This window comes from Cavia porcellus, unplaced genomic scaffold (assembly GCF_034190915.1).
Source record: "Cavia porcellus strain 051 isolate PalLab524CR breed Dunkin Hartley unplaced genomic scaffold, mCavPor4.1 scaffold_25, whole genome shotgun sequence".
NCBI lineage: Eukaryota > Metazoa > Chordata > Mammalia > Rodentia > Caviidae > Cavia > Cavia porcellus.
Genome location: NW_026947508.1, coordinates 39,308,334 through 39,321,017, shown reverse-complemented (window position 1 = coordinate 39,321,017; position 12,684 = coordinate 39,308,334). Strand labels below are relative to the sequence as shown.

The following is a 12,684-nucleotide window of genomic DNA, read 5'->3' as shown; positions in this document are numbered from 1 at the left end:
ACATGCATTTTTGTGCTAGGTCTTCACTGTATTCTGTATTATGGCACATCTCAATACTGTACAGGTTCCTGAGTACTTCATTACCTGTGACTAGATAATAGCACAACTAGTTATTTTTAAGTAACACATTAGCCAGTCTGTAATAGCCACTTTTAACAACACGTTAATAATAAAAGTCATTGTAAAAATGAGTCAAATTTAGACATTAATCCCTTTTCCCCATGTATAGAAAATTTCATAGGATCCTTGATTCAGATTACATGTATTAATAAAGATTTTTCCACACATTCTTTTTTTTTTTTTTTTTTTTTTTTTTTTTTATGTTTTTGGAGGTTTTTTTGTTGGTTTTGGTTTTGGTTTTGGTTTTGTTACCAGGGTTGAACTTAGGACTTCGCACTTGCCAGGCAGGTGCTTACACCATTGAGCTAAATCCCCAGCCCTAATAAAGATTCTCATCAATTTTCTTTGTCTTTTTTTATGGAAGTTTAGTTCTTTATAATTATCCCCATTAGAAATAAATTCAGTTTAAACTGAGTTCTACTGTGTATCCTTTAGGAGACCTAGTAGAAAAATGAATTAACCTAAGAAAAATGTTACGATGGCATTGTCTTTACTTAGTAAGTGATTTAAAGAGAGATTGGCTGTCAATACAAACCTGAGGAAGAATAGTTCAGGCAGATTATTTCACATTCCTGTTTCCATGATATATTCTAAAGTACTGTACACAGAAAACTATGGAGAAAATTACTTGCGAAATGTTGACATTTTGCCAAATACACTGTAGTCCATTCTTTAAGACATTACAGATTCCTATAGTTAAGGCTTCTTTAATCCTATTCTTTTCTTTCTCCCTAATCACATCTTGATTTCCTTAATTTAACATCCTCAGACATGGTTTGGATAAATTTAGTTCATGTGTGAATCAATAAATTCTGCATACTTTTAAGCTTTATGTTAATAGTAGGATATACTATGATTGCTTTTATCTATTTGGAATTCTTTGAGACCTGTGTGTTTTGATACCCAAGATCTAAATTTAGAGTTCTCAATCAAGGACAAATTTGTCCCCAGGGACCATTTGGCAATATATCATGGGAGCATTTTAGTTGTAACAACTGGAGATTGTGCTACTGACATCTTATATGAAGATACTGGGGATGTTGCTAAATACCTACCATGCACTGGACAGTATATAACAAAGAATTAACCAGCCCAAATGTCAATAGCACCATGCTTTTTTTTCATTATTATGTAGTAAATACCCTGTGTGAATATACTGAATTTATTAAGTCATTTTCTAGTTGGTGGACATTTAGATTGTAAAACATCTTACTTTAGAGGCTAAAGCTAAAGGATTAGAACTGATGTATTATAATTAGAAAAAGAAGAATCAAAAATAATCATTCTTAACAAAAGCAGATTGATGATTAATATATAATTTACTTGAGAGGAAAACACAAGCAACAGAATTGGCAAGAGAAGGTAACAAATTATTGATGCCAGAGATGAGTGAGAGATGTGGCCTTGGAATAGAGAATAATAGTTGAGATTTATGGATGGGAAAAATTACCCAATGAGGGTAATATATTAGTAAAAGGAGAGCTGACCTAGACTATAACCTGCAAAACAAGCAGTAAGAAAGGATTAGCGATCACTTGAAGAAGAAAAAGACGTAAAAAAAAGTTAATATGAAAATTATAGAGGCATTTGTGTCCTAATTTATGGAAGGTGTTTTGTTTTGTTTTGTTTTTAATGTCTATTTGAGACAGTCTCACTATACACTTCAGGCTGGCCTTGTGCTCACTTGTAGCACAGGCTGGTCTCAAACTTGCAACAATTCTGTCTCAACCCCCAAATGCTGGGATTACAGGTGAGTAGCACCACACTCCCACTAGAAGATTTTGTACATTGTTTTATATTAATCTTTTAAAAGTTACCTGTTAAAATAGTATTAGTATAATGTACCTAGTGCAAGCTGGAAATGGTGGTACAGGTCTTGATCCCAGCACTCGTTAAGGTGAGGCAGGAGGATTGCAATGAGTTTGAGGACTTTCTGGGTTCTGCAGTGGGTTGAGAGTAGCCTGAACTACATAGTGAGACCCTGTCTCAAAACAAAAACTAATGCTATGCTTTTACCTTAGACAAATTAAAAAATTCTAATTTTCCCTGAGTTTTTAAGATTCCTTTTTAGAGCAGAAGCCCCTCACCGAGGATAAACTTGAAAATACAGTCCAGATGAAGCTCCACAAAGACAGTTTTAGAGGCAAAGGAAAGGGAAAGATCAAATTAAAATAAAAACAATGGAACAACTATGACAGTAAAGATGGGAAACCACTGTTTTTGAACAGTGAAAATGAAAGTGTGTGATAGTAGAAAAAGCTAGCTAGACCTACATTCACAACTAACTGTGCATAAATAATGAACATAACCAAAACAAGATCAGATCCCTTTCTGTCTTACTGTTAAGATAGAAAAATACAGGAGCAGAATAATACCCCAACAAACAGTGCAAATTGCACCCTGTGACATTTATGCAAAACAAATTATAGCCAGGTATGGTGGTACACTCCTGTAATCCCAGTACTCCTGGAGGCTGGGATAGGACAATCGTTGATAGTTCTAGAAAAAAGGGTTATAATCTGCAATCTTAAAACTTGACCAAATGATATTAAGAAAATGGTAAAGAGCAACATAGTCCAGCAAAGCACAAAATAAGATGTTAGAACTCTGGAAAAAAAGATTTCAGAAACATGAAGACCAAATGAGAATGAACTTAGCCTTTCAAGGATTAGAATACAGAAATGAGGGGAAAAAATTTAATTGAAAGATAAATGAATAGACTACAGAACCGATTTAAAAAATGGTAGATGTTTGGGCTGGGATTGGTGCCCCATACCTGTAATTCCAGTACTTGGGAGGCTGAGAGGCAGGAGAAGCACTGTGGTTTAACACCAGATTGGGTTTCATAGCAAATTCAAGACTAGTCCAGATTATATAGCCAGACCCTGTGTCAAATAACAATAAAGACAGACATTTGGCAAAAAAAGATTTTATATCTACTGAAAAAAGCAGAACAAAGAAATTAACTTAAATACTAAAAAATACAGTTCAAGAAAACTTTTCTAAAACAAAATAAGCCTTATTCAAACAAACATCAAGTTGTACACAATGAGCACATACACTCTGGGAAACTAAGGCAGCAGGATCATGTTTTCAGGACCAGGTGGATAACTTAGGAATCTGGCAAGACCCTGTCTCAATGTAAAAAATTTTAAGGGGTTGGGAATGTAACTCAGTGCAAAGACCCTAGAATCAATCCCCAGGAATGTCCATACTTCCCCTCAGATAAAACTACAGATTGAAAAGACAGCCATAACAGCCAACAATGAAGCATAGTCTTATAAAATACTACACTTGTTGGGAAGCTTTAAAAAATTGATTTTAAAAGGGCTGGAGATGTAGCTCAGCGGTAAGACCCTGAGTTCAATTTCTAGTACTACCATAAAATAAGCAAAAAACTCTAGAACAAAAAAGAAAAAAACTCTTTCAGCATCCAAGCATAAAGACATCATTACTTGTAAGAGAGACAAAATCAGATGTACTTTGATAGCAAAACTTTATAATACAAATAAGTGGGATTGTAGTTTAGGTATTCAGTGCAAGAAAATGTAAGCCAAAGATTTTGGACTTCATCAGACTTAGCATTGATTATAAAGATCACAGACAAATACCCATATGAAACAACTTGAGATATTCTTCCCAGCATTTTTTTCTGAGGAAATTCCCTGTAAAATCATTAGTTAGAAAGATACCAACAAAAACAATGATGGTAAATACTAAGTATCTGATCAATGGCTATAGGTACAGCTCAGTGGCAGAATGTTTGTCTAGCATGTGCTAGGACCTGGTTTCAATCCCCAGGACTATCAAAAAAAAGTTAATGATTAATTGTATAACTACGATTAAGAGTTAAAAGAATGTATAGTATGTGATGGTTGTGTGCCCTTACAGTCTAGATGCAGTATAACTTTTAATAGAAAAAGGCAAAAAATGTATCTGCAAAAGTTGTCTTAGTAATCGTATTTGTTAGTGACATTGTTCTAAGACTGTATCAAGGCATAAAGAAAGAGACTGTAACATTCTGTCTTTTGTGTTTGTAGAAGAAAAACAAGATAAATGTTCTGAAGGAACCCCAAAGTAGTTAACTTGAATTGGAAATAATAAGTCATAAAGTGTTTATCCTGCAGACATCCTGACAATGATCATTTGACTTTTTAACTGTAATGGTGCAAAGGCATATTTGCACAACCATTTTGATTTTCAGTATAGTATTGAATAATCACTTGAGATATTCAGATAGATTTTGTTGGTTTTTGCCTAACTGTAGGTTGTGAGTAATTTAAAGTGGGCTTTAGTAAGTTTAAATGATGAGGTGTATCAGTGCATTTATGGCTTAATGTACTTTTAACGTATAATGGCTTTATCAGGACTTATCCCCAGTCAAAGTGGAACAAATGCATACATACATACATAGTTTATTTCAACCTCTGTCCATTAAAAGAACAGACAACTTGGTATCAGTAGACAGCCTAGTACCTTAAAAGATTGTAGTTGTGGACTGTCATTCCAGCACTTGGGGGACTGAGGCAGGAAGTTTGAAGGCCAGCCTAGGTTACATTAGTGAGACCCTGTCTCAAAAAAAAGAAGAAAGATTGTAGTCTTGAAATTCTGTTTTTGTACAGGATAAAAAAAAAGGTAAGTTTGGAATATTTTCTCACACTAGGTAAAAAAGGATTAAAAAACTGACAAGGTTATGTCCAAAGGATTCAGAACTCAAAAAGGTCTCACTACCCAAACACGGGACTATTTTAGACATCAGCTTACATCAAATATAGTCTGTAAGTTCATGATACCTCCCCAACCTTACGAACAAGAATATATTCTTTTTTTCCATGTAAACTGTACTGCTGAATCACCAGTAATAGATGAGTAGTTTTTTTTTATGGAGACTTAATAACTAACACAGAAGAAATTCTAAAATTAGATCATTGCTTTCCACTGCATGTTATATTTTATCCTGAAAGCATCAGTGTCTGTCATATCACAAAAAGAAACACAACTTGATGATAAGTATCTGCTGATGGAAGAATACTAAGCCACCAAGATGTTGCTGTGCCAAAAAGAGGGAGAGAGGAGACTTTAAATTACCTATAAATGGGGCTGGGGATTGCAAGTGTGTGGTCGTGAGTTTGATCCCTGGTACCGATTAAAAAAAAAAAAGACAAAAATCAAAACAAAAACAAATAAATTACCTATAGATTAAGTAGAGGTTGTAGAAAGTGTTAAGAATACCAGGTGCAGTGGCACATACCTATAATTCCAGCTACTTCAGAGATTGAGGGGAGAATTGAAATTTCAAGGACAGCCTGGGTAACGACTTGCCCTCAAAATAAAAAAGGATGTGGACTGCTTGCCTACAAGGCTCTAGATTCAATCCTCAGTATCACAGCACTAAAAAGTGTTGAAGGATACACACTTCAATAAGAGAAGGAAAGATGTAATGGCCTTAAGTCAATATGGTGGTTATTTTTAGAAGAAAAAGGTTTTCAGGAGGAAGGAGACTTACATCCAAGAAGCATGTGTATACTTCATATTCTCTCATTAATTTGTTCATTTATACAGTGTATTGGTAGACTGATAGCAATTTCTACTTGGTTTCTTATTCTAGTGATGCTCACATTGACTGGTTGAAAGATAGGTATTATTTGGGGTCCCACCCTTAGGGATTCTGGTTTACAAGCTCTGTAGTAGCAGTTGATTATCTTTTTGTTTCATGCCCCCATGGGCAGTTGTGATGGAAAGATATTTTCCTACTCTTTTACCCAATTGTAGTGTTTGGGATTGGGCATCATTGTGTATTTCTATATAGTAGAGCAGTCAGTTGCTGTTAATTCTCCATGTTTCCCTTTTATCTCTTCCTGGACTAAGAAATTGGCCTTCTAGTTGATATTTAAATCTCTAACCCTATCCTTCAAGCTGCTACCAGTGTGACTTTTTTTTTTCTAATTATCTTTTTGAGATAGGAGCTCAGGGTGGTCTTGAGCTCACTTTGTAGCCTAGGCCGATGTTGAATTTGTAAGAGTCCTGTTTGTCTCAGCCCCGAGTGCTAGGATTATAGGCATGAACCACTACACCGGTTTACAGTATGACGTTTATAAATTATTAATTGGTTCACATTAATGTTGTGCTTGAAAGATAGGTTCTCATTGCTTTTAGGATAAAATGTAATCTAAAGGATCCTCCACAATCTGGCCATTACCTACTTTGCACAACATCTCTTTCTCTATAAAAAGCTCCCTTCCCTCCCTATAAGTAATGATATAGAACTGTTTGTAAATTTCTCAAAAGTCTATTATTTTTCATGTTTGTCTGTTCATTGAGCTTTCTATTCTTGAAATCACCCATTTTACATCTTTGGAATTCATCTTTGAGGACTTTGAGATCTATCAGCAGTAATGAAGCCTGTCATAATAACACTTTACTTTTAAGTGGAATTATCTATTCCAGATTAGTCCTTCCCTGATGTGAGTTTTTATTGTAGTCCCTGAACCTGTTTTGGTACTTGTCTACAAGTTTATCATTATAGTATTACAGTGAGGACAAAAAGCTATTCTTGTCTTAGACTTCTAGCATACTCTCTGGTACATGATCTCCTCTGCCCTAAGTCTTATAAGTACAGTGAATACTGCACATTTTGCTGACAAGATTATCTTCCTTATATCTGAAGAAAGTAATCCACATTTAGCTTTCTGTGCCTCCTTATTTGGCATACATATCCTGTACAATAAGGAGACCTGAACATTTATTCTGTTTATTTAAAAGATAAATAAATATATCCTTCTATCAAAGGAAATGGAATGCAAGAGAGCCTAAAATTAACATAATACCTATTGATTTTTTCAATTAAAAATTACAATTTCGAATAAAGTTAAATTTATGCTGCTAATCTGTAACTATTTAATAAATTCCATGGTGATGGCTGCTTTGTGAAAAGTGTCAAAATGATCAACTTTCAATCAACCATTGATATGTTTTTTTTCCAAGCCTTCTTTGAATCCAGAAGCTGGCAAACAGAATCAACCATGCAGACCTGTTGGAACCCCTTCTGGAGTGTGGGGTAGGTATATTTTAGCATTTGATTTGATTTTATTTACTCCCCCACCCCACCCCTTTAGAGATAGGGTCGCACTGTGCAATTCAGGCTAGCCTTGGGCTCACGTTGCAACCCATGCTGGTCTCAAGCTTGCAACAGTCCTGCCTCAGGCTCCCAAATGCTGAGATTACAGGAGTGCACCACCACTCCCAGCTTGATTTTTATCATTTTAGTGCACACCTTTAAATATTTTTCTATTAGGAGGAGGAACAAACTTTATTGATTGCTGTTTTTTGTTTAGCTCTCTTTTCTTACCCATTCCACCTGTGGTAACTAACACACTTAATAGATCTTCAATAACTTACAAGGATAGCAGGTTGCTCTACCCCTCAGAATACCATTGACCTATAATTACAGTAGTTGTGTTGGAATGCAGACAATTGGAAGTTTTCCTGAGTTTGGAAGGAGTTTCCTGAGTTTTCCTGAGTTTTAAGTAAAAGGAGACTCATATAAATTTGTAAAGTTTATAAAGTGACTTTTGAATAAGCATTCCTATTTTACTTGCAACAGTTACATATTTTATAGGTTACATATTTTTTTAGTTATTATATTTTAAGTGTTATGATTCTCTCCTAAATATATGGCAGATATACATACATAGCATTTCTCTATGTTAACAAACACTTCAGAAATGTTCTTTGAGTGATGGAGTTGTATATAGTGGCAAGGGCAAGACCTAGGGTTAGGTCCCTGGCATGGGGCAGGAGTGGTGTAATATCACATTTTTTAATATACCATTTTATGGGGCTGGAGGTTTAGCTCTGTGGCACAAGTGCCTGTGTGGCAAGCGCAATGTCATGGGTCTGATTCCTGGTTAAACCCCCCACTCCCCCAAATACACACACACACACACACACACTCTCTCTCTCTCTCTCTCTCTCTCTCTCTCTCTCTCTCTCTCTCTCTCTCTCATTTAGCCCGGTTCCACAGACTCACACACACATACACACTCTCTTGTTTAGCCCGGTTCCAGTTAAATTTTTTATTTTTGGCAGTTACAAATGAGGCCTATTGTATAAGGCAGGGGAAATATAAGTACATACAGTAATACGTATTTGTTGGAAATAGTAGGACTTGTAAAAAATTCATAGATAATCCAGCACTTGGGAAGCCAAGACAGGAAGATCACTAGTTCGAGGCCAGCCTCAGCTATGCAGTGAGTCCAGGACAGCATGAACTACATAGTAAGACTCTATCTCTGTCTTCTGCCCCAAAATTAACAGATAAATCTATTTCAAGCCAAATCTGAATCCTTGGCACTTGAATCCTTGGCATTTACCAATTGAACTCTTTCTGCTCCATTCATAAAGTATGTTCAATAGCCAGGCATTGGAAGGGCTTTAACATCCTGAATTTGAATCCAGTACTTTTGGGTTGGGTTAAGGTGGTGGTTGTACCCTCTCCTCTCTTTGTTAATGATATAATTTGCTTGTTTGCCTCGTCAGTCAAAAAGCAGGCTCCTTTCCCCAATTACTTCATCTCTCTCACAGCCTATTGCCAGAAGGTCATATATTTGGATATATTCTGTTTTGGTCCATGCCTGATGGCACACACTATACATTATTCAGATTGCAGATTGTGTCCCTGAAGTGCTAACATCATTGTGCTTTGTAGCCAGTTTGTGAATTTTCTATCAGATACTTCGTATGTTGCCTTTTTTCAAGTTCTTAAGTAATGTCACTTTTGAGACTGTTAAGTACACACTTTTGAGACTGTTAAGTACACACCAGGAAATGTTTGTCCCTTGGTCTGTCAGTTCCTTTGTTGAAAGTGTGACCTACCTATAAACTGTGCTTTGTGTTACTCAACAGATTTGATATTCTTTTTGTCTCCACTGTTGTATTTACAGAAAATCCACCTAGTGCCAAGCAACCCTCCAAGATGCTAGTAATCAAAAAAGTTTCCAAAGAGGATCCTGCTGCTGCCTTCTCTGCTGCATTCACCTCACCAGGATCTCACCATGCAAATGGAAATAAATCATCAACCATGGTTCCAAGTGTCTATAAGAACCTGGTTCCCAAGCCTGTACCACCTCCTTCCAAGGTATGATTGGGAGTCAGCGTAAGCATTTTGTATAACAGAGGACTGGGAATAAATCAGAAAACATTTGTAAAATTATTTTTCTTCCTGTTCAATCGTTTACCAGATACTTATTCAGTACCTTTTCTGTGTGTAGTATTATGCCCCATTTCCAGACTGTAGCTGTGAACTGCATTAACTTTATCTCAGAAACCTGCTCCTCCTGATTTTCTCTTTTCATTAATAGCATTAATGTCCATTTGTCTGATCTGAGTTTAATATCTTGGTTGCTTCTATCCTAGTCCTCCTTCCCTTCCTAAATCATTCACCTCATTTACCTGTAATTAATTCAACCAATTAATTACAAGGTTCCTATCAGTTATTTATTGTCTGACACTGTTGTACACTATTTTCCCATCTCTGTTATGTTCATCCTCTACAGAACTTCTGGAATGATCCCATCCTAAAATGATTAAATACAGCCAGATATGGGAGCACATGCCTTTTGTCTCAGTTGCTTGAGAGGCTGGGTCATGAGAAACACTTGAGTACAGGAATTTGAGGCCCACCTGGGCAATATACTCAGCAGCATTTTATTTCATCTGTAAAAATAAAAATGGAATACATCGCATCCATTCTTTAGTGGCTCTAAATCACATATGGCTGAGAATCTTCTGTTTTTGTTTTTGTGGTTTGTTTATTTTTTGCCGTGTGTGTGTGTGTGTGTGTGTGTGTGAGAGAGAGAGAGAGAGAGAGAGAGAGAGAGAGAGAGAGAGAGAGAGAGGTGGGGGGAAGGGAGGGAGAGAAGCTAGATAATAAATATGTTTGGGATATATGTGATTTTTATTGTATATTGCACATTGTTTTTTTGTTTTTTGATTTTTTTTTTTTTTTTTTTTTTTTTTTTTTCCTTTTGAGACAGGGACTTGCTATGTAGTTCAGGGTGGCCTTGAGCTCACTTGCAGCACAATGTGGTCTTGAATTTGCAATGAGCCTCTTGCCTCAACCTCTGGAGTGCTGGGATTACAGATGGGCAGCACCATACCTGGCTTTGCTATTTTTAATTTTTCAGCATCCCTTTAAAAATGTAAAAATATTCATAGTTTATGAGCTATATAAAAATGCTTTAGATTAGGGCCCATGTTTGGGTTAAGCTTTGGGTTTTTTGAGACAGGTCCTCTTTTGTAATTCACACTGACCTTGAACTTTGTAACACAGGCTAGCCTCGACTGCCTTAGTCTCTTTAGTGATGAAATTACAGGCATGCACCTCCACACCCAGCACTGATCTTACAATAATGTTGAAATTATTTAGCAGTTCCATGTGTAATTCTTCAACCTAAGCTTAGTCTGTCTTTTCTATCTCTTTTCTTTTTTTTTCTTTTTTAAGACAGGGTCTTCCTATGCAGTTCAGGCTGGCCTCGAGCTCACTTAGTAGCCCAGGCTGATCTTGAACTCAAAACACTCCTTCTGCCTCAGCCTCCCAAGTGCTGGGATTGCAGGCGAGAGCCACCACACCTGGCGTGTCTTTCCTATCTTAATGCTTCTTTTTTTTGCTTCTGGGAAAATATCTTTAAAGTCATGCCATTCATTTTGTGAATTATTTTCTGTCATACACATCTGAAGATCTAATTATTCCATATATCTCTGTAATTATAAGCATGAAATAATTGCTTGGATGAATTCAACCACTGTAAAAAACATAATTAAAATATACTGTGTTATTAAAAGAAAAACCAATTGGGTACAGTGATGCACACCTGTAGTCCTAGCTACTCTGGAGGCTGAGGCATGACAGTTGTAAGTTTGAGACCAGCATATGCAATTTGGTGAGTTTAAAAAAAAAATAAACAGGGCAGGGGATACGGCTTAGTTTTGAAGACCTTGAATTCAATCCCTAGTCGTGCAAAGAAATTGGGATAGGTAGGACTCACTGCACATTAATACTCACTTTGAGCCAGGCATGGTAGCACACACCTATAATTCTAGCACCTGGATAGCTGAGGCAAGGGTATTGCCAAAGTTTTTTCCCAGTATTGGTGATTGAACCTAGGGCTTTCTCACTGAACTACATCCTCCACCCTTCTTCCCTAACTTGCTACCCATACTGTGAAAAAACCTAGAACCTTCACAGTGAGCTCCAACTCCAGCCTTGTTTTTTATTTTTGATTTTGAGACATGGTGAAATTGCCAAGGCTTGGCTTTACAGCTTTAACCTCTGGACTAAACCATGATTATCTAGCATTTACAGTGTCTGCCCTTGCCTAGAATGAGCTTCTTGACATCAAAATTCCTACAAAACAGCATTTTTCTGATAAGATTTATGGAAGTTAGGAATCACTGTAAAGTGAAAAACTCTGCCATGTGCAGTATTCCCACATGTAGTCCCAACAGTGTGGGAGGCAAAAGCAGGAGGGTTGTAAATTCCAGAGTTACTTAGCAAGGCCCTGTTTCAAAACTTAAAATACAGGGCTGAGATATAGCTCACTGTGAAGCCTGGGTTCAATCCCCAAAACAAGCCAGGCCTGGTAATCCCAGCACTTGGGAGGCTGAGGGATGAAGATCACTGTGAGTTTGAGGCCAGCTTGGGCTACAAAGCAAGGTGAAGCCCAGCCTAAACTGTATAGTGAATCCTTGTCCCAAAAAGACCAAAAAAAATCCCAACACAACAACAACAAAAGAATAAGGATTAAGTAAGTAGAAAATCTGTATCTCAAATTTGTATGTGCCTGTAAGTGCTTCAAGAACTAGCCCAATAGGGAAAGCTATTGAGAGCAGGTGTGTAATCCCAGCATCTAACTCAGTGCTAGAGTGCTTGCCTACCATGTGCAAGTCCCTGGTTTCAATCCCCCGTACTTGAAAAAAGAAAGCTTTGTTATTTTTTTAGCCCACTCACGTTTTCAAAAGCTTTGTAATTTTTATCATATCAGCAACTCTCAGGCTAACTGAATTAAAACTCATTTTTTGAGAAATACCTATTAACTTCCATGACTCTACTGTTTCCCATCAACTTTTATCCTTCCAATACCTAATTTTATTAGAAGTTTCACATCTTTCAAGCATGTTGAGACAGGTAAACTGTAGGAACTTAGGTTTCCACATAACATTTTACTCTTTGTTTATGCTTTTGTAGCTGAACTGTTTGTGTGTTTATTTTGACTGATTCATTTTATTCCCATGTAGCCCAATGCATGGAAAGCTAACAGAGTGGAACACAAATCAGGATCCCTTTCTTCTGGCCGGGAGTCTACTTTTACCAATCCAATCTCTGTTACCAAGCCAGTGGTACTGGCTAGTGGTGCAGTTCTAAGCTCTCCCAAAGAGGTAAAGATCATAGTTTTTCTAAAGTTGCCATTTCCCATATGCTTAGACTGAGATATACAATGTGAGGTGTAAATAGAATGCCATTTCTTTTTTGACTATGGTTACCCAAGAGTTCTTTACAAATGTCTC

At 36.7% G+C, this 12,684-nt stretch overlaps 1 protein-coding gene across 5 annotated transcripts in view; it reads left to right on the top strand.

Annotated features, from left to right (window-relative positions):
• Nucleotides 1-12,684, top strand: part of Gpbp1l1 (GC-rich promoter binding protein 1 like 1) — a 54,170-nt gene that overhangs the window by 36,234 nt on the left and 5,252 nt on the right. For all 5 annotated transcript variants that reach the window (XM_013144237.2, XM_063236382.1, XM_063236381.1 and 2 more), the window contains exons 6-8: nt 7,105-7,177; nt 9,063-9,256; nt 12,415-12,555. In XM_013144237.2, coding sequence (XP_012999691.1) covers nt 7,105-7,177; nt 9,063-9,256; nt 12,415-12,555 — 408 coding nt within the window. The remainder of the gene's footprint in view (nt 1-7,104; nt 7,178-9,062; nt 9,257-12,414; nt 12,556-12,684) is intronic.